The sequence below is a fragment of the Mizuhopecten yessoensis genome, unplaced genomic scaffold (genome assembly GCF_002113885.1).
Source record: "Mizuhopecten yessoensis strain PY_sf001 unplaced genomic scaffold, ASM211388v2 scaffold7087, whole genome shotgun sequence".
NCBI classification, from domain to species: domain Eukaryota; kingdom Metazoa; phylum Mollusca; class Bivalvia; order Pectinida; family Pectinidae; genus Mizuhopecten; species Mizuhopecten yessoensis.
This window is the reverse complement of record NW_018406874.1, coordinates 271,832-295,093: the sequence shown is the minus strand read 5'-3', so window position 1 is coordinate 295,093 and position 23,262 is coordinate 271,832. Positions and strand designations below refer to the sequence as shown.

Genomic DNA, 23,262 nt, shown 5'->3' with positions numbered 1-23,262 from the left:
TTTGTAGTCAATGATGACGTTGACTGGCTGTTTGTAGTCAATGATGACGTTGACTGACTATTTGTAGTCACTTATATATACTCATGTTGATTGTTTTACATTTTTATTGTTATCATGGACTCAGATTATCTAATCTAATTCCGTGTTGATATATACTCATGTTGATGTACTCGCTATTTGTAGCCATTTATATATACGCATGTTGATAGTCTCGTACAGAACTTAAGCATTGTTGAGAGAGGTCTTTAATGAAAGTAACTGGTGTTGTTTATATCAATTATTAAGACTGATTATTGTTAAACTTGTTGTATATTTAACAAATAATCATCATTTGTGTGTATGTTATGATGGAATTATAAAGAGGGTGAAAAAATGTTGGAAAAAATAATTAACGAAGGCCACTTGTGTCTTCATTTCACCCTTTCTGACCCTGGCAGTTGTCCTATTCGTGTATACATGAAATAACTTGGATCTTTGGGAAGGGCTTTTTCATTTTTAGTTGCCATTTGTTCGACAGACAATAAACAATAAACACTGACATCAATCTTTATGCCAGATTTTAATTTCAATCAATCAGATCCACCAATCTGTTAAATTGACATATGACTCATCAACAGATGAAATCAGCATTTGACAGATTTACAAACAATATTTTAAGTCACCCTGGTAGTAAGTTGAGCAGAACAGTTTGACCACAAGCTTGATAGGTTTCAACAAGATCTATAGGTTAAATATACAATGTATGCCTTTTTTTTGCTTGGTAGTTTAAATTATCTGCCTGGCTCGTAGAAGACAAATAAGTAATTCTGTGCCAGAATCTGGGTCTTTAATACATTGGGTTGCTGGGAAGACAATGTAATTTATATATGTTAAAGGAACTTAGTAAATTTTATTAAAGACCAGCTTTTAAAAATCAGTTAGTATAAATGTATTTGATAACATGGAGTAAAAGATTTTACATAAGATCGAGTATGTGTGTTTGACAACCTCCGAGCACATGTTTGAATGATTGTTGATAAGATTATAGAATGGTGTATGTAACGTACTGGTGATCAGGTTAGATTATAGAATGGTGTATGTAACTTACTGGTGATCAGGTTAGATTATAGAATGGTGTATGTAACTTACTGTTGATCAGGTTAGATTATAGAATGGTGTATGTAACTTACTGGTGGTCAGGTTAGATTATAGAATGGTGTATGTAACTTACTGGTGATCAGGTTAGATTATAGAATGGTGTATGTAACTTTCTGGTGATCAGGTTAGATTATAGAATGGTGTATGTAACTTACTGTTGATCAGGTTGTATTGCTATATTCACTTAAGTGTAGAAACTTATAAACATAAAGTTGATGATTTGATTATATGAGAACATATCATTATCCTTATTTTTTGTGTCCAATGTCTAGTTTTCCTGTTTTAACATACAATATATACTGCTTCGTATACTTCAACCTCATAATACCGCCATCATCAATTTTGTTGTTTTACAGCCAGTGTTTAGTGGACTATACAAAACTGTCCCAGTAATCAATCTGTCTTACTATCCAGACATTTTACTGGGAACTAAGTGACTGAATTATCGGGACGACACTGTAATTTGTTCTACATCCCTCATCTGTATGGCCACGAGAATAAAACTTTTTATTTGTGAATACATGTGTAATGTTTTATTGACAACCTTGATGTACATGCAGTTGTAACATACCTTTCCATTGGTTCCTTTTGGTGAACATTTAGTTGTAACATACCCTTCCATTGGTTACTTTGATGTACTAGTTGTAACATACCCTTCCATTGTTTACTTTGATATACTAGTTGTAACATATCCTTCCATTGGTTACTTTGATGTACTAGTTGTAACATCCTGTTTCATTGGTTACTTTGATGAACAATTAGTTGTAATATACCTTTTCATTATATATAGTTACTTTGATATACATTTAGTTGATGATTTAAACGTTGTATGTACATGTGTTACACATAAATGATAGTGTCTTATACCTGCTGTTGAGAATGTTGAATGTTTACAAAACAACTGACCACAGTTTGTATGTTGTTTTGTTGATAACCTATGATATTATTTGTTACAAATATTTTTTATGATACTTAACTTTATATTTAAACATTTCACCTCCATCGAGTCATTCTCTTTTAATTCAATATTTCTCTTTACAACAAACTCAAAATCTTTTCTATATTTATTTTAAAATGTTATTTTATGGATATTACATAGATATGTTTTCCTCTATTAAAGATTTTACATGCTATAACTGAAATACTGGGGAAGGTTGCTCAGCGTTCTTAATTTGCTCCTTAATTACTGAAGTGAGGACTAAAAACTCATCATGTGCTGTTCCTTTAATATGTTTTATTACAAATACCACTGTAATAAGGATTGTATAACACTAATACTTATCCTGAACAAAGTTTTATGTGTTTATTTGGTACTCTGCATAATGGGCATTTTAAGACAGTATAACACTATCTAGTCTAGTTGCTTTGGCACTAAATTTGCAACCTCTTCTCCTGCTACTGTTACCAATGTAAGCTGACATCTTTATTTTTGCTTTAATATTTTTGTGTTCTGTACATGTATGTACCCTACATCGTATGGTGTAACACTAAATATTATCATGTACATGTGCTATACATTTATATATGTATATTGTGACGACACACATGTAAGTGTACTTGGTTAGTGTAACCATGGTGACTAATATCGTGTATTGTACACTCTAGTGTACCATGGTGACTACTATCGTGTATTGTACGCTATATCGTAACCATGGTGACTAATATCGTGTATTGTACACTCTAGTGTACCATGGTGACTACTATCGTGTATTGTGCTATCTAGTGTAGCATGGTGACTACTATCGTGTATTGTGCCCTCTAGTGTACCATGGTGACTACTATCGTGTATTGTGCACTCTAGTGTAGCATGGTGACTACTATCGTGTATTGTACGCTCTAGTGTAGCATGGTGACTACTATCGTGTATTGTGCACTCTAGTGTACCATGGTGACTACTATCGTGTATTGTACGCTCTAGTGTACCATGGTGACTACTATCGTGTATTGTGCACTCTAGTGTAGCATGGTGACTACTATCGTGTATTGTACGCTCTAGTGTAGCATGGTGACTACTATCGTGTATTGTGCACTCTAGTGTACCATGGTGACTACTATCGTGTATTGTACGCTCTAGTGTACCATGGTGACTACTATCGTGTATTGTACACTCTAGTGTACCATGGTGACTACTATCGTGTATTGTACACTCTAGTGTACCATGGTGACTACTATCGTGTATTGTACACTCTAGTGTACCATGGTGACTACTATCGTGTATTGTACACTCTAGTGTACCATGGTGACTACTATCGTGTATTGTACACTCTAGTGTACCATGGTGACTACTATCGTGTATTGTACACTCTAGTGTACCATGGTGACTACTATCGTGTATTGTACACTCTAGTGTACCATGGTGACTACTATCGTGTATTGTACACTCTAGTGTACCATGGTGACTACTATCGTGTATTGTACACTCTAGTGTACCATGGTGACTACTATCGTGTATTGTACACTCTAGTGTACCATGGTGACTACTATCGTGTATTGTACACTCTAGTGTACCATGGTGACTACTATCGTGTATTGTACACTCTAGTGTACCATGGTGACTACTATCGTGTATTGTACACTCTAGTGTACCATGGTGACTACTATCGTGTATTGTACACTCTAGTGTACCATGGTGACTACTATCGTGTATTGTACACTCTAGTGTACCATGGTGACTACTATCGTGTATTGTACACTCTAGTGTACCATGGTGACTACTATCGTGTATTGTACACTCTAGTGTACCATGGTGACTACTATCGTGTATTGTACACTCTAGTGTACCATGGTGACTACTATCGTGTATTGTACACTCTAGTGTACCATGGTGACTACTATCGTGTATTGTACACTCTAGTGTACCATGGTGACTACTATCGTGTATTGTACACTCTAGTGTACCATGGTGACTACTATCGTGTATTGTACACTCTAGTGTACCATGGTGACTACTATCGTGTATTGTACACTCTAGTGTACCATGGTGACTACTATCGTGTATTGTACACTCTAGTGTACCATGGTGACTACTATCGTGTTTTGTACACTCTAGTGTACCATGGTGACTACTATCGTGTATTGTACGCTCTAGTGTACCATAGTGACTACTATCTTGTATTGTACACTCTAGTGTACCATGGTGACTAATATTGTGTATTGTACACTCTAGTGTACCATGGTGACTACTATCGTGTATTGTATGCTCTAGTGTACCATAGTGACTACTATCATGTATTGTACACTCTAGTGTACCATGGTGACTACCATCTTGTATTGTACACTCTAGTGTACCATGGTGACTACTATCGTGTTTTGTACACTCTAGTGTACCATGGTGACTACTATCATTTATTGTACACTCTAGTGTACCATGGTGACTAATATTGTGTATTGTACACCCTAGTGTACCATGGTGACTACTATCGTGTATTGTACGTTCTAGTGTACCATGGTGACTACTATCGTGTTTTGTACACTCTGGTGTACCATGGTGACTACTATCGTGTATTGTACACTCTAGTGTACGATGGTGACTACTATCGTGTTTTGTACACTCTGGTGTACCATGGTGACTACTATCGTGTATTGTACGTTCTAGTGTACCATGGTGACTACTATCGTGTTTTGTACACTCTAGTGTACCATGGTGACTACTATCATTTTTCTGTATCTTACCACAACTTACAGTATTATGATTAGAAATAGGTTATTACAGCACTATTAACGCACCTTCTCCAATAAAATATTTGTTCAACGTGTGACATGATTAGGGTTAGATAACCTTTGCTCCTTGTGGCATTGGTATGTGTTGTTTAAAGGTGATCTAACCAATCACGTGTTTATGGATGCTGTATAACCATCGCAATGTCATGTGCCTGGAATGTTAGACAGATTTTATAAATAAATAGCGATTTTGTAATATAATTGGAATGTGTCTTTCTTATTGAGGCTGGATATTATTTAACTGCATGTGTACTATATGTGTTACAAACTGTTATAACTTGACGGGAGTTTTAAGTTAGTTAGCGGTAAAGTTTGTCAGGTGTTAATGTGATGATATCTATACAGTTATTTATTACCTTTATATCAGGTAAAAAACAAAGGACAGATCAAAATGATAGACGAACCTCAACAAATGTTAGTCTCAAGATTTCTTTTTGATATTTTTTTCAGACAGAAACATACATATAAGGAATGTTTCTCACCATCAAAGCTGCAATATACAACCCGGATGTAATTGTACTGACGTAATGACGTCACACGTGGACATCACACGCCTGTCGGAAACATCTCCATACGGCATGAAAAACACCAAAGGGGTTAGCAACAACAATTTGGGGAACACAAACTTGAGTCATTACAACCGCTTAGTTGCAGACATTTTCATTCAAACGCGCTCACCAGGAATAAATATGATTTTTTTTTCTGTGTTTCGTTGATCTAAAGAGTTATACAAAAGTAAGTTACAGAAGTGATAAAGATTGTAAAACATACATGCTAGCAGCGAAAATGTGATATTCGGTACGCGCACAAGACAAAAGAAGGCACGTGTACAAAACGTATTCATCCGTAAAGGTTGTTAAGGAATGTACGCATGAAATTCGTGTCAAGTTTCACGACGAAAAAAAATCATGATTACTTTGTATATTGTATTTTAATGTACGCACAGTTTCTGTTTTCCGTTGGTACGTGTGTACTATTGATAATGCTTACTATGTGCAGGTCAATATATCACCATATAGCGTCAAATGTCTCCGAAACATCGCGGTTTTAATTCACCAACTTAAAGTTCTGCATAAGAGATTGCAATGAACTTCACAGAAATGTTCAGTACATAATCTTGACAAAGCATTTTTTCGGAAACAGAAATCAAATTAGTTTCCACGGCCGTCATTTTGTAAAAAAAATCTTTAAATTTATACTTGCACCATAGTATCATAACATCGAGACTGGGCGGCGGAAAGTTGTTCAGTTCGACTAGAAGTATACTTGTTGAACACCACTTTCTGAATGAACCAGCACAAAACAGAAATCATTGTGTTTACTTCCAAACACCAGCAACTTGTACCTACAGTCCATGAAGTTTAAAGTTGGTTGTGTCGCAAAGGCAGTGCCATTTTCCCCCACGAACTTTGGGGCCATCTTTGATAGTTTTCTGACAATTTAAAAAGGAAGTGAACTCGATCATTAAGTCGGTTGAATCTTTCCGTTCCTGACCACAGACGTGTGTAAGATACTGGTCAATCCATTGAAAACATCCCGAGTGACTATAGAAATGTTCCATTGTATGGAATAACCGGTAAATTATAGAATAAACTCCTGAGTATTTCAATGCAGCTGACCGTGTTAGACAACCAAAAAACATCACCCCTCGGGTTGGAGATTTCTCTGTCACACCCTCAAGGTAGGGGAGGATTCTATAAGTCATCCTCTTAGAGGAGATAGCCTCGTGCAGACTGGTGCGGTCTAAGTCATAGCAATAGTATGATGTCATGTCATCAATGTATTGACGTCACGTCAACAGTAGCAGTATGACGTCATGTCATCAATTTATTGACGTCACGTCAACAGTAGCAGGCCATAAAAGACAGCTCTCGATTTTCTGGAAAAACATGTAATCAACGCTTATTTTTCACGCAATCACTGCTTGTCGGCGGATTTGTGAGTGAAACAGGATGGGAGAAAAACAATCATCCCCCACCTAGAAATCTGCAACCCTCCGGATGATATTCTCGAATGTCTTACCCTCGGCAAAGCCTCTGTTAGTTATATAAGACAATCAAGAATACCACCCCAATGTTTGATTTTGACGAACAAATATGGAGGAAAATATACCTAACACCATTCAAAATTTGTAAAAATACAAAATTACAATGGCTTCAACTTAGACTACATATCTTTATAAAATAGGCCCAGTCGATAGTCCATTCTGCAGTCGTTGTAATACTGAGAATGAAACGATAGTTCATGCATTATGGGAATGTGAAAAAGTACAGTTGTTTTTGACAAATTTTGAATTTTTGTTACATTTATTATTCATTCCCTTTACTTTCAACAAAGAGTCTTTTATCTTTGGATTTTATGAGGGAAAAAACAATGTTGATAACCTATTTTTTTTAGTTATGAAGCAATATTTGTATAACATAAGATGCCAGGAAAAGAGCCTGTCTTTATCAGCTTTGAAAAACTGATATTGGTCCAGGGTTGATACTGGGTGTGATATGGAAAAAGGCGTGTTTTATTCTGTTTATTACATACTTACTAATAAAAACTACTATCTTGTGATTTATTTTAATTTTTGAAATATTGAAAAACGATTTTTTTCCCGAAAGGGGTGTGATATGGGTTTTGCGGGCTGATACGGGTTTTGGGGTGTGATACGGCGGGGGCTGATACGGGGTTTGGGGGGTGATACGGCGAGGGCTGATATGGGTTAGAGCAATTGTGTCGTATCGCCTATACAAAAAAAAACGTATTTATTAGTAAGTATGTAATAAAGAAACATATCACACACAAAAATACATAGCTACTGGTAAAGGGGAAAGTTATCTTACCATCTTTAAGAATGAATGGAAAAAAAAAAGATTACTGGTCTCTGCATAAAATACAGAAATACGTAGATGTTTCATTCTCTGTTCAAAATTTTAAGAGATATATGATTTCCATGTCTGTCCTCTGCATAGACTTGTTTGCCTGGTGATCACTTCTTATATTGTAACTGATATCTTAACTTGGTAAACTTTAAGAATATAATAGGAAGTTGTGTTTTTTCTGTAAGAGTTATTGCCCTTTGTTATCTCGTTGCTTTAGTCTTGCTTGATTTTGCTCTCAACAAAACTTGGCATGTCCTGCTATTATGACTTGTCCTTATTGAAAATTTTCTCAGGTTATTTTTCTACATTTTACTTTTTTTTTATACAAGAATCTATGTCTGGAATGTGGTGTACTTTGCCTGAACATGGTTCAGAATCATATACTATGATTCAGTCTCAAGTTGGGTGAATCTTGGTATGATTTACTATCAATGCCATATTATTATATCCTCTATAGTGATATCTATATTCTACAAATGTTTACAATATATATGTGCATGTAATAAAGTTGATACAAAAACTGGTCAAAGTCCCTGGCAATATTAATATTAATATTACATTATAATAAAAATAACAATAATGAGAGACTTTATACTCATGAACGAGTTATTTCTTTTAATAAATATATCAAAGTCCCTTGTCATGTCATCATGTACCCCTTCTCCCTCTTATTCAAGTTCTCTTTCTCTATGTTGATCCTATTCTTCCTTTAATTGTTCTATCTCTCATTCTTTTCTGTCTTAAAAACAGTACACATCACAATTATATGCATAGAACATAAAAAAATGTATCTTTAAAATAGTGTTGAATTTTTGCTACTGACTAGAAATGGAATGAGTATGTGTATGGAAAAAATTGATTATAAATGTATTATATACTGTTAAAAAATCTTCAAAAACAAAAGAAATAAAAAAAAAAAATGAATATCACCCCTCGGGTAGGAGATTTCTCCGTTACATCCTTAAGGTAGGGGAATATTCTATTATTACACTTCAAATAAATCTGTTATAAAATGGATATACATCTTTATAAAAAAAATAAAGATCTGCTAGAACTAGTTTGGTTTTAAACAGTAGAGTTACTGGATTATGCTGTGACGGTTTCAGTATTTTGTGACGCATATATTTGAATCTCATGCTCAAGCATGGATTTGTGTTTATATATGATTTCTTGTTCTGGTCATGAATTGATAAACAAGTCGTGTTTTGTCAATAATTTGGTAAACAAATTGAAGGGAGTTAATCCTGAATACTGTATTCAATGTGTACATTTGACTTTTTGATCCTTTGACATGATTAAGCGAGTAACAAGAAAGTTGGTTTGACCACAGAATCCATGCGTGCTTGAGCACGAGAACGGTGTCATGAATACGGGCCCTGTGACTTTTCTTGTGGAACTCGTTAACCTTTTTGAGGACTCATTTATCCCATAGTTATGGGATTCACCAAATTTTGAAAACAAGATGTTTATGACTCGCTCGAGAAAAATCTTTACAAATGTACCTGAAGTCACTTGTAGTACCGTATATTCCAAAAAACACCGATAATCTTTTCTCTAACTGTTCCGGAAACACGCACCGTCACCTGTGAAAATCAATGTTCTAACAAATTGTCATTATAGAATAACTTTCCAAATCCGCTCTGATCATGTGGATCGTTATAGTGTTTTTTTTTTATCAATATTTTAAAGAATTGAAGTCGTTAAAAAGTCATACCTTTAAACAGAGACTTACATGTACATATAACGGTTTGAAAGTTACTTATCCGATAGAAAACAACGTGTTATTTTTGAAGGTTATGCTTCTAATTTCAAATCAATTTCTGCTGGTGCACCACAAGGATCTGTTCTTGGTCCCTTTTTATTTCTTATATTCATAAAAGATATTACTCATGAAATTAACACTAATGTAAAACTTTTTGTTGATGATACGTCTCTTTATAATATTGTTGATAAAGATGTAATTTCTCCAGCAGAAGAACTTAATGATGATCTTGAATCCATTAATAATTGGGCAAAACTCTGGAAAATCAATTTTAATCCTCAAAAAACTATTGCATTAACTGTAACCAAGAAAAATAGACAGCATCCATTACTTATATTTGACAATCAGATAATTCATGAAAATAAATCTCATAAACATCTTGGCGAAGTATTTAATACTAATGGTTCTTGGGGTGATCATGTTAAATATATTTATGATAAATCATGTAAAAGATTAAATATTCTACGTATGCTAAAACATAAAATTGATAGGAAATCTTTAGAATTACTATATCTCTCCTTCATTCGTCCTACTTTAGAATATGCCTCTTCTGTCTGGGGTAATTGTAATATTGGAGAAGAAAAACTACTGGAATCCGTTCAAATGAAGCAATGAAAATTATAACTGGTCTTAGAAGTGGTACATCTCATCAAAAATTATAATATGAAATAGATTTTGAAAAATTAAAAGATCGACGGAATAAGCATAAACTTGTCTTAATGTTTAAAATCCTCAACCACTTAACACCTGATTATTTATTTGACATCCTTGGACCTTATATTAATATACAAGTCAATCACCACAAATAGATTTTTTAACATTCCGCATTCTAGAACTTGTATCTACAACTGTAGTTTATTTCCTGATGTCATGCGCATATGGAACAATCTCGATCATTCAATCACTTCTTCTCGGACTATCAATTCTTTCAAAAAGAAAATTAATAAAATTCAAACACCTACCAGGACCATTTCTGAAACTTTCATCACCTGTAATCCAAGAAAACTAAATATTGTATTGTGTCAATTACGTAATAATGCTAGCAATTTAAATTTTGATAAATGTAATGATCACTTGATAGTTGATCCATCTTGCTCTTGTGGCGCATCTTGTGAAAATGCTGAACATAATTTCTTCTTATGTCCACTTTATATGTATATCTTAAATTTTGAGTAAGGGCTTGCGTGTGTGTGTGTGTGTGTGTGTGTGTGAGTGTGTGTGTATGTGTTTGTGAATGCTTATTTATTATGTGTATGTGAGGGTGTACATTTGTATGTGAGGGTGTATGTGTGCTATGGTATGGTTGTAAGTGTATATGAGTGTGTCTCGTTGATCCATGTACTAAATTTATGCTTCTTGTCAATTAATACCGGATAGGAGAAGACTTATATAGGCTAAGCCTGTTGTCTTATCCAATTGTGCAATGTTTTGTCTAATAAAATTTGTTGAAACCAAAATGTACATATAACGTCTCTGCTTTAAACTAGAAACATGTTTGACATTGTTGTACTTCCAAATGGACCGTACTGAGATGTTTAATCTAATAAATACCGTGGTCTATATCAACTTTTTACCTTGTGCATTACTTGATTATTGTTTATTTTCTTTCAGCAGGGTGATTCTGTGTCTATAATTATAAGTAATAAAAATCTGGTCAACTACGGTGTTATCTATGTCCGTGGGTTAACAAAATAATAAAAATATATATATATAGATATAGGCTGAAACAGAAAAATGGCTAGTAAGTTCATAGATATTGTAGTTCCAAAGACCCTGTACAACTTGATATATTCAATTCGTTTATAATGGCAATTAAAGTGTTTATGTGTGGCAGGTGCATTTTTTTTTTTTAGAAAAACAGGGAAGGAGAACGGGGACAGGAGGCGCAAAGTTTTAAATAACACACTAGGCCTAGATACCTCCTCCCTTCTCATCTTTTACACAACGATTACGGAAAAGGAAAATTAAAATGGAAACTTTTTATTCAATGAGTTAAAACCTAAAAGTTTACAGTTGCAAAAAATAATAACGAAAAGGGCTTACTTATTTCAAGGACATGTATTCAATTTTGAGTGTTTGGTCGAGTACGGGCGCGGGTCGGCTTCAACTATTGATCCCCTACATATCTTCATCAGAGAGGCGCTTAAAACATTCGCCTCAAACCGCATTACTTTAAATACACTGGTTGACCTAGATTGCTGGTGCATCGTGGGTAAACAGCAAAAATCTGCAAGGTCGCACCGGTCAGAAAAGATGTTGAGGCAGTTATCACACAGGTTGACCAGGGCCGTCCTTCCCGCACTTCGACAGACGGTACAGCCCAGGAGAATAAACCCTGCTGGTAATACAAAAACAAGTTTTCTTCTCAATTTTGCTCGTCTGTGTAAAGACAAGTTGAGTGTTCCCATGGCCACTTCCGATCGCCATGTCATTTCCAGTGTCAAACATCTCTTTGCCATCAGATGCATGTTGCTCAGGTCTAATTGATCTAATAAGCTGCCCTACTGTACACATACTATAACTTCAGCGCGAGAAATCGACACTTTGACATTAATGTAAATTTACTTTGACTTGATTGTTGTTGGATCTTGACAAGTCGTATGTGGTCTACGTGACCATAGTCCAGTGTTGGTAATTAATGTACTGCAAATTTAGTTATAAAGTAAATAAGACTAAGGCGGCAGGGGCGAGGTGGCAGTACCCAAATCAGATCCCTTTTTGCAAAAAATACTTATAAATAAAAAAAATGTGTCAACAAATCAGTTATAACAATGATTATTTAATACCGTTTTTTGTTTACANATAAACATCTTGGCGAAGTATTTAATACTAATGGTTCTTGGGGTGATCATGTTAAATATATTTATGATAAATCATGTAAAAGATTAAATATTCTACGTATGCTAAAACATAAAATTGATAGGAAATCTTTAGAATTACTATATCTCTCCTTCATTCGTCCTACTTTAGAATATGCCTCTTCTGTCTGGGGTAATTGTAATATTGGAGAAGAAAAACTACTGGAATCCGTTCAAATGAAGCAATGAAAATTATAACTGGTCTTAGAAGTGGTACATCTCATCAAAAATTATAATATGAAATAGATTTTGAAAAATTAAAAGATCGACGGAATAAGCATAAACTTGTCTTAATGTTTAAAATCCTCAACCACTTAACACCTGATTATTTATTTGACATCCTTGGACCTTATATTAATATACAAGTCAATCACCACAAATAGATTTTTTAACATTCCGCATTCTAGAACTTGTATCTACAACTGTAGTTTATTTCCTGATGTCATGCGCCTATGGAACAATCTCGATCATTCAATCACTTCTTCTCGGACTATCAATTCTTTCAAAAAGAAAATTAATAAAATTCAAACACCTACCAGGACCATTTCTGAAACTTTCATCACCTGTAATCCAAGAAAACTAAATATTGTATTGTGTCAATTACGTAATAATGCTAGCAATTTAAATTTTGATAAATGTAATGATCACTTGATAGTTGATCCATCTTGCTCTTGTGGCGCATCTTGTGAAAATGCTGAACATAATTTCTTCTTTTGTCCACTTTATATGTATATCTTAAATTTTGAGTAAGGGCTTGCGTGTGTGTGTGTGTGTGAGTGTGTGTGTATGTGTTTGTGAATGCTTATTTATTATGTGTATGTGAGGGTGTATGTGTGCTATGGTATGGTTGTAAGTGTATATGAGTGTGTCTCGTTGATCCATGTACTAAATTTATGCTTCTTGTCAATTAATACCGGATAGGAGAAGACTTATATAGGCTAAGCCTGTTGTCTTATCCAATTGTGCAATGTTTTGTCCAATAAAATTTGTTGAAACGAAAATGTACATATAACGTCTCTGCTTTAAACTAGAAACATGTTTGACATTGTTGTACTTCCAAATGGACCGTACTGAGATGTTTAATCTAATAAATACCGTGGTCTATATCAACTTTTTACCTTGTGCATTACTTGATTATTGTTTATTTTCTTTCAGCAGGGTGATTCTGTGTCTATAATTATAAGTAATAAAAATCTGGTCAACTACGGTGTTATCTATGTCCGTGGGTCAACAAAATAATAAAAATATATATATATAGATATAGGCTGAAACAGAAAAATGGCTAGTAAGTTCATAGATATTGTAGTTCCAAAGACCCTGTACAACTTGATATATTCAATTCGTTTATAATGGCAATTAAAGTGTTTAGATGTGGCAGGTGCATTTTTTTTTTTTTAGAAAAACAGGGAAGGAGAACGGGGACAGGAGGCGCAAAGTTTTAAATAACACACTAGGCCTAGATACCTCCTCCCTTCTCATCTTTTACACAACGATTACGGAAAATTAAAATTAAAATGGAAACTTTTTATTCAATGAGTTAAAACCTAAAAGTTTACAGTTGCAAAAAATAATAACGAAAAGGGCTTACTTATTTCAAGGACATGTATTCAATTTTGAGTGTTTGGTCGAGTACGGGCGCGGGTCGGCTTCAACTATTGATCCCCTACATATCTTCATCAGAGAGGCGCTTAAAACATTCGCCTCAAACCGCATTACTTTAAATACACTGGTTGACCTAGATTGCTGGTGCATCGTGGGTAAACAGCAAAAATCTGCAAGGTCGCACCGGTCAGAAAAGATGTTGAGGCAGTTATCACACAGGTTGACCAGGGCCGTCCTTCCCGCACTTCGACAGACGGTACAGCCCAGGAGAATAAACCCTGCTGGTAATACAAAACAAGTTTTCTTCTCAATTTTGCTCGTCTGTGTAAAGACAAGTTGAGTGTTCCCATGGCCACTTCCGATCGCCATGTCATTTCCAGTGTCAAACATCTCTTTGCCATCAGATGCATGTTGCTCAGGTCTAATTGATCTAATAAGCTGCCCTACTGTACACATACTATAACTTCAGCGCGAGAAATCGACACTTTGACATTAATGTAAATTTACTTTGACTTGATTGTTGTTGGATCTTGACAAGTCGTATGTGGTCTACGTGACCATAGTCCAGTATTGGTAATTAATGTACTGCAAATTTAGTTATAAAGTAAATAAGACTAAGGTGGCAGGGGCGAGGTGGCAGTACCCAAATCGGATCCCTTTTTGCAAAAAATACTTATAAATAAAAAAATTGTGTCAACAAATCAGTTATGACAATGATTATTTAATACCGTTTTTTGTTTACAGATCATAGGTGTTTGAAATTCTGACTGTGAATTGAGATAAAAATCATATAAAAAAAATAAGGGTATTACTATATAAAAAATTATATAGTAATACCCTTATTTTTTATATGATTTTTATCTCAATTCACAGTCAGAATTTCAAACACCTATGTACAGATGATTAGTTTTTATGTTCTAGTAATATGACAAGAAAACGTAATTCAAACTCAAATGTCAGTGTTTTGATTTAAAAAATGGTCATCATACAATTTTAATATGCTGACAAAAAAAATCATTTGAAGCGTCAGATACTGCAAAATTCAAGCTTTGTTCCGATTTGGGTCCTGACATTTGCAAAAACCAGAGATGCTGATTGGTGATTTCGGAGCGTTCTATAAATATTTCAAGTGAGCCCCAGGTGCTAATTTCGTTTGTTAGAACACCCATCGATATTCTTCCTTTGATACAATCATAAATGAATATAATTGCTCCTCAGAATTTTCAATGATTTAATAAAATGATCGTTTGGTGATCCGATTTGGGTACTGTCACCTTATATGAGTAGGATTTGTAAGTGGTAAGAATTCTAGTCGTTTCGGTACCAAGTCGTTTCAGTACTTATGGAAGTCATTTCGGTACTTCTGAAAGTCTTTTCGAAACGAAGTACCGAAACAACTTAAATACAGGTACCGAAACGACTTGCAAAAAGTACTGAAACATCTTATTTTTGAAGTACCGAAACGACAGTACCCCAGTGGTAGCAGTGAAAGTTTTAACCTGAGCATTCTGTGGCCCTGAAACCAGACTTAGACATCTTTTTTGACAGATAGATGTCTGGTGTGGGGCCAGATCTAGAGCGCACTACTATATGAAAACGTGGAATTATCTGACACTGATTGGTATTGGAGAGTTTTGAGAGGCTGATAACAAAAATTGACTATGTTACAACATAAACAGATTATTTATTGATCCAAATCTGCCCTTTTTATAACCAGCATCTGCTTAAGTTTTCATTTGTTCAAAATTTCCCACCTGAGCAAATGCCATTTCTGTAGGTCAATCAACAAAAAGATGTGGTCCAGAAATCTTCAAAACGAAGTTGGTATTTTCCCTCTTTGGTCCGGATAAAAACAGCTTGTTGATTTGTTACACCCATACCTGACCTACAGGGCGCAAATATCCAATGTCCAATGGCCCGAGCGAGGTCAGTAAATTTGGTTGGAGGGCAATTGAAAAAGATCATGAAAACAAACTTTATTTGTCGTTTTGAAGAAATTGCCGGTAGATTACAAGCAGTCTTTCTATCAATTCAGACGATTTTTAAAAATTTAAGCCTGGTGAAAATAACTGAAATTTCAGTTCAAATAGGTAAAAGAGATAAATAAAGGATTGACTTTTTTTTAATAATTGTATTTACTAGTAACAAGTGAGGGACATCATCATGGTTGCCTTAAAAACGTCTCTGTTTATCAAAGAGGAAGATGCAATGGCGTGACTAATAGGCAGACAGATCCCGACTCGGATTTAAGAAATTTAAAACTAAACAATAATCACACATATTAAATAAAATAAATCCATCACCTGTAATTTATTATTTAAAAGTTAAAATATTTCATGAAAACTGAAAAGGAAAGATTGTCCGAGATTTCTTTACCTGTCCGAATGTCCTGTAGTGGTTTTAAAAGTTTGGCACATATATATATATATATATACTGCTTTATGCATTAAGTCTTTATTTAATATTTAATGATACTTTTGCTGATTTTTTTTTTTTAATCTTGGACCATTAAGTGTCAACTTTGGGCAGGTGCATCTTAAAACACCTGGGTGGGTCATTTTGAACTGTTAAAAAACATCTGTCGTCTGTACATCCTTTAACCCTTTCACCACTGTAGACCATAGTAGACTCATCCCTATCAATGCATGGAAGAGTTTACTAAAGTTACATAGCTAGGGGTGAAAGAGTTAAAAACTATTATTATTTCTACCTGACCAACCTCTTTATTTTTCAAATCCCTGTTTCACATTATCTTATAGATGTTGCGAGCATGTTAATGTAACTCTAATAAATTATACAACATAAAAAGAAATTGCCACCTTTGTTGAAAATCAGTCACAATCCTTTTATTTTTCATTATTGTTTGCAGCTTCTTGCTATTGCACCAATGTCGCCAGTGAGACTGATAGGAAGATTGTAGCTGAAAAGATAGCTACAGCATCAGGGGAAGTAGCCAACATGGATCCTGAGGATGCTGTGGAATTGGGATATGTCAGACAATTTAAATTTGCTACAGACATTTGGGATGTTGAAGATGTCATCAACATAATGCATGTAAGAACTGTATATTATATTTTGATTATTTTTGAAGTTTCTAGTTAAGTAGTCTCTAGTAGATACGGTAACCAAATAATAGACAATACTTGCAGGATAAGATGCTACCATTTTTAGCTCACTGGGTCCGAAGGGCCTAGTGAGCTTATGCCATGGTGCGGCGTCCGTCCGGCGTTAATATTAATAACCAAAAGGCCCAAGTATGGCGATATGTTTGGTCAGTAGCATGCAGGGATGATGGGCTACCAAGTTTGTTCAAATGAATGACATTCTCCCATATTCAAGGTCACAAGGGTCAAAATGTCCAATATCTTTAAACAACATCTGAATAACCGAAAGGCTTAGAATGATGATATTTGACCCGGAACATGATGGGATGAAGAGCTACCAAGTTTGTTCAAATGAATGACCTTCACATTTATTCAAGGTCACAGGGATTAAATATGTTCAAAATATTTGAAAGACTTCTTAATAACCAAAAGGCACAGGATGTTGATATTTGGCCAGTTGCATGCCAGGATGAAAGGCTACCAAGTTTGTTCAAATAGATCACCTTGAATTATATTCAAGGTCACAGGGGTCAAATATGTTAAAATCTTTAAAAGACTTCTTCTGGATAACCGTGAGGCCCAGAATGTTGACACTTAGCCAGTTAGTATGCTTTGATGAAGGGCTATAAAGCTTTTTCATTTGAATGACCTTGATACACTTTAAAGGTCCCATTTGGTCAAATATGTATAAACATTGAAATGACCTAATTTCAATAAACAAAAGGATAGGGTGGTGATATTTTGCAAGTTGCATCCTGAGATGAAGGGCTATAAAGTTTGTTCAACATAATGACCTTGTTCAAATTTCAGGGGCACAGGGTTAGAATGTTTTCAGATCTTTTAACAGGTTCTTTTGAATGACTTTTAATAATAAATACTGATATTTTTTGCCTGTAACTTTATTTTAGATCACTTTTAAGGTTACAAGTGTGAGATTAATACCAGGTGAGCGATACAGGCCCATTGGGCCTCTTGTTGACTTGATAGTCCATAGGGCTGTCACAATATATCGTAAAACAGGTATATCTGCCAATATCTCAATACACGGGTGTATCGTACCACAATACAGAGATGACATTTTTCTGTATCGCAATATTTTCAAAAGCATATTTTTATGTACATCTGCTTTGTGTTTTAACTTTGCAAATTACTTCAAATTCTAACGGGTATGCCAATAAGCATTAAGCAGGCTTTTAATAGTTTCAATTTTGTAATTGATGGTTGGTTTGACAAAGTTCTTAAATCTATGTAATCCATATTGTATATGATTAAGTTTGATAACATTCTGACAACAACTTATTATAAATTTGAACTCATCCTTTGACAATTCCCCAATATATCGGGATATGTAGCAATATATTGTGATACACTCTTGGCGTATTGTGACACCCCAGTATTCCACAAGACTATAGCTAGTAAATAGATTACTTGATACTCCTCCTGGTAACGCAAGATTTCTTTGAGCAAACATCTCCAGAAGGAGACATAAAAAGTTTATGAAAAATTTCGACCTTTATCTTCTTATTTATAATTTATCTATAAAATGATATTGTGATAAACATTTTGTACAGATCCAAAGGACCAATTAGGTTAGCTGATGCTGTAGTCCTTGCGGAATTCTACTAGCTAGTCTTGGGCTAGAAGACTAGTGTTAAGGTTGAACCCTGACTTGGATGATAAGTTAACCAGATTTATGGAGGAATTGGACAGAGTCTCATAATTGACATGATCACCAGGCAGTCTGGTACATGTTGAGCAGGTGCCTGACATCCATTTTGGTCAGCCTGAAATAGAAACACAATTGTTATCCCAGAATGTGACGCTGTAAAACTACAAAATATATATTTATAAAAATTGAGGTTTATTGATGAAGGCTCCCCGAATGAAACAATTGTATGTTGATGACTAGCTTGTATATAACCATTTGTTTATCAGTTATATAACTATGCTTGTAGCAAGAAGACAGGGTTCCATTGCCATCCACTGTTATTGCTGGGCTGGAAGCATGTCGTCGAGTCAGTGACCACAGTTTAGCAATTAGGTTTATGGAATCAGTCAGGGTATGTACTATTGTGTGACTTTTTAATTTGTGATTAAGGATATAATATTCTGTTTTATTGATACTAAAATACTTAATCATATTTCTGTATTCTGTCAGATTCTTCCATTTAATTTCCAGTCACAGGATTTTCAATTTTAAAGTCATCCATATATATGTAATATCATTTTGAAGCATAGTAATAAAAATTACCCCACTAATTTTCAGGAATCTCATGCATTAAAACTACTGTACATTTTGTATGTAGAAGCATGACTTTCAATAATATGTTACATTCCTACAGTGTTAGGATATTGTAAGAAGTGTTTGGACATGCTGGGTGTAAGCAGTGATTGAGTCAAGATTATAATTTATCGCAGTCACTTGTTTAATTGATAAATTATAATCTTTATCAAAAGTTAATTTCAAAACTGGTGTCTGTTTCTGTATTCTGTCTTAACTGATGGTCCATTACTGGATATTCTCTTCAGCTTGCATATTTTTTTTGAGAATCTCATGGAAGATAGGCTTTGCTAAACGATTAAGTTTATTATTATGAGGTATTGCTATAATTGTATTTGGTTTTCTATTTAAGCATGTAACCAAGTTCTTTATTCACATTTCAACTGCATGTCCCTCTATAAACTCCACCAGAAAGAAATGCATTCATAGGGCTATGAAAATTCATGCAACTTGATCAGACCTACCAGGAATTAAAAAAAAATATCATCTTACACCTTAGATAATTAATGTACATGTAGTCAATAGGTCAAACAAGAATCGTCACTTTGAAATGACAATGCCAAACACAGCAGTATTAAGTTTTGCTCAAAATTTACCAAAAGATGTATTGACTTGATATAATTCAGTCCATTGGATGAAAAAGAGGAAAGATCAGACTTATGTAGGACCAATACAGACTTATATCCTCTTGGATCTTTTGTTTATTCTATTATATGCTGCATATACTTATTAAAATTTCAGTATGTTTCAATACAATATTTACCACAGAAACGTCCGATTTGAAATTGAGTGTTATTTAGACATTCATGTATTGAATTTTGAAATAACTAGTTTCTTTTGGATTTCAGTACAAGTGTATAGCCGACAAGTCGCTATGGGATTACATTTCTCAGGAGATAGAGCCGACACTTGCAGAGCTGAACATCAGTTCCCTGAAGGAAATGGGATATACAGAGCCTGAACTGGCCACTGTGAATCCAGATTACGTGTTTGCTAAGTAGGTTTGACAGGATAAGATCATTAGCCTGTAATTAACCTCACTAAATTGCAGCAGACCCCAATTATTTTGGAATATGTTTACTTCATGCTTATAAAAATATTTAAATAATGATATTATTTTCAAAGTTTTTGAAATGGTTAGCCGTAAAATGTGAACTGGTAGCAGTAAAAATAGGTTTTATATGGACAATGTTCCACTGAACAATTAATTATGGATAACCTTTCTTTTCTTTGTAGGAAACTCACCTGGTGATCTAGGGAGAAATAGGAATCTTTCTTTTAAAGAGTGACATTTGATGTATGGCAGTAGACATTGGACAGAATTACAAGTGAACTTAACAGCACCATTCAGAATCAGAAACAAGTTTGTAAAGTTATAAAAATGTGTTTACAATTTATGATTAAAGGTTTTAAATGTTTTTTGGTGTTTCTGGTTCAAACTTTATTGACTAGACAGTTTGATGAAAGTCTGCGTAGAAGGATATGCTTGGGTTATATTATCTCTGTAAGCTTGTAGTAAAGAATATGTTCAACTTTGACCTCATGTCAGGTCCCTTCATGTCACTTGGCCATTGACATCTTAATGACGGGGAAAAAAATGTGTCTTACCATCTGTGCAACATACGAAATGATGAATTGTATACATTAAAGAATTTTAGAGACGCATGTCTTGGAATCGATCTAGGGCTACGGTGACCTCGTAGATTTTGAATGCCTCAAAAGTTTCAAGATAACAATTCCTATATGAGATGGGGTATGCTTTGTCTATTGTTTGATAACAATCGTCTTGCTAGCATTTTAGAATAATTAGATTGTTAAGGAGTTTTATCATTGTTGAATAAAAATCTGAAAGTACTAAAGAGGCAAACACATTATAATGATAACCCCATTAATATATTCGATTTTTTGTCGGTGCCACGAAGTGGAAGCGAGACTTAGGTGTTGCTTTTCCGGCGATGGCGTCAACATTAAGTTTTTGCGTTTTAAGTTACAATGTAGTTTCTCTTGAAAGTATAAGTGCTAAACGAACCAAACTTGGACCATAAATGCATCTTAGGTAGTACATCTCAACCAATGCATTAAATGCTGGATGCGCCCTACTTTTCATGGTCCATCGACTTTGTCAGCATCTCCATCAACATAACTTTTGGCATTTAAGTTAGTTTCTCTGATATGTGCATTGATGGTCAAAGCGGTGGAATAGGCGAGACATTAATCCGAATGGCTTGTGTATATCTGTGTATGACTGGGTCAGATTTGAACTTCCTTGCTATTTCCTTTTTTCTTGGAAGTCAAAGATGTGTACCACAAAAATACTGAAATTAGGTCTTATGCCCTTAGCATGAGGAGTCATGGCTATAGGTCGCCTGAGACAAAGTCTCAAATGACCTATTCTATCGCCTTTTGTCTTGCGTCGTGCGTCCGTTAACAATTTACATTTTCGCCTTCTCAAAAACCCATGAACCAATTTCAATGAAATTTTGCAGAAACCTTCCATGGCCAAAGGCAAACCAAACTTGTGAATTATATGGTCCCCAGCCCCCAAGGGCCTGAGGTGGGCGGCCAAAAAGGGTCAAATTGACTAAAATTTCAAAAACCTTCTTCTCAAGATCCAGATATGGTAGAATCAAATACTCTTCATAGATGGAAGGGTCTTAAGCGCTTTTATCAAAATTGTAAATTTCATGACCCTGGGGTCTCCCGTTTCTCCCTGGGGAGGGGGTAAACTTTACTATAGTTTATATAGGGAAATCACATTTTGGACCAACATTTATTTAATTTCCATTTGAATTATTTCAAACTTGGTTAGCATTATCAGTATTGGATAGCAACTTGATGTTATGCACATATCAGCCCTGACTGACCACCAGGGGCTAATGGATGGGGCCAAAACTGGTCAAATTGACTGAAATTTCAAAATCTTCTTCTCAATACCCAGATATGGTAGAATCAAATACTCTTCATAGATTGGAGGGTTTTAAGGTGCTCTACCAAAATTGTGAATTTTATGACCCTGTGGTCTCACGTTTACCCTTAGGAAAGGGGGGGGAGGGGTATTATGGTTTATATTGGCAAATGATACATTGGATATTACATGTTGATAACTTGATTGGAATTATAACCCTTAGTTGGCAGTTTGATACTTCGAAAAATTTGAGCCAGTCTACCCCCAAGTGCAGTAGGGTGGGGCCTAAAGGAGTCAGTGTGCTAAAATGTCTTCATTTTTCTTGTTTAGAATCAGAGCTGCTAGTTTCAAATACTTTTCAGTCTTAAATCTGTATGCTAGATATTGATTAAGGTGTTTTTTTTGTTGTTTTTTTGTCTCTTTGAATAATATTTCTGTCATGTTTTAAAAACAAAAATCAACTCTCTGCATAAATATATCAGAACTTGGGTGACCGCTAAGGCCCATGGGCCTCTTGTTTTCATTTGTTATAAAAAACGTTTTCATTATTTTCTGTCTCGTGCATACTATGGTTAAATTTATACAACTCTGTGGAAAAAAAAGTTGGTCAACATGTGTGTATCTGTTTTGCAGCCAACAGAATACCAGGACTGATATTCAAAACGTTCTTCCTTATCAATAAGGAGATGTTCCTATGTTTGTACAAATTTCTCATTATACCACATACGAAATATGATTTATATATCTATGGAATCCTTTGCTAGCACAGTATAGATTAATGACTGAAAATGTCCAGAGAAGAGCCAACAAAAGAGTACAGGGCATAACTAGCTTGTCCTACAGTGGGTGCCTTAAATCTGTAGGATTGCCTGGCCTTCAGTTCCGGATGAAACGAGCAGACGTTGTACAACTAAATAAAATAATTAATAGCATTGATATTGTGGATAAGGATAAATTATTCACGGTTTCACCCATAATAATTACCAGCATCCTCGATATTCAGGGGTAAGTTGCGCTCACTTT

General features: G+C 34.8%; 1 protein-coding gene across 2 annotated transcripts; it reads left to right on the top strand.

Moving 5' to 3' along the window:
• Nucleotides 1–11,673: 11,673 nt before the first annotated feature.
• LOC110453108 (cytochrome c oxidase subunit 5A, mitochondrial-like) lies at nucleotides 11,674–20,752 on the top strand. Of its 2 annotated transcripts, none has more exons than XM_021501947.1 (5): nucleotides 11,674–11,830; nucleotides 16,819–17,003; nucleotides 19,009–19,113; nucleotides 20,183–20,331; nucleotides 20,571–20,752. In XM_021501947.1, the coding sequence occupies exons 1-5, from the start codon at nucleotides 11,743–11,745 to the stop codon at nucleotides 20,584–20,586; spliced, it is 543 nt and encodes a 180-aa protein (XP_021357622.1). In that variant the 5' UTR covers nucleotides 11,674–11,742; the 3' UTR covers nucleotides 20,587–20,752. The 2 variants fall into 2 exon arrangements, with proteins under 2 accessions (XP_021357622.1, XP_021357621.1); XM_021501946.1 differs by lacking the exon at nucleotides 11,674–11,830 and adding an exon at nucleotides 14,076–14,233.
• Nucleotides 20,753–23,262: the final 2,510 nt, after the last annotated feature.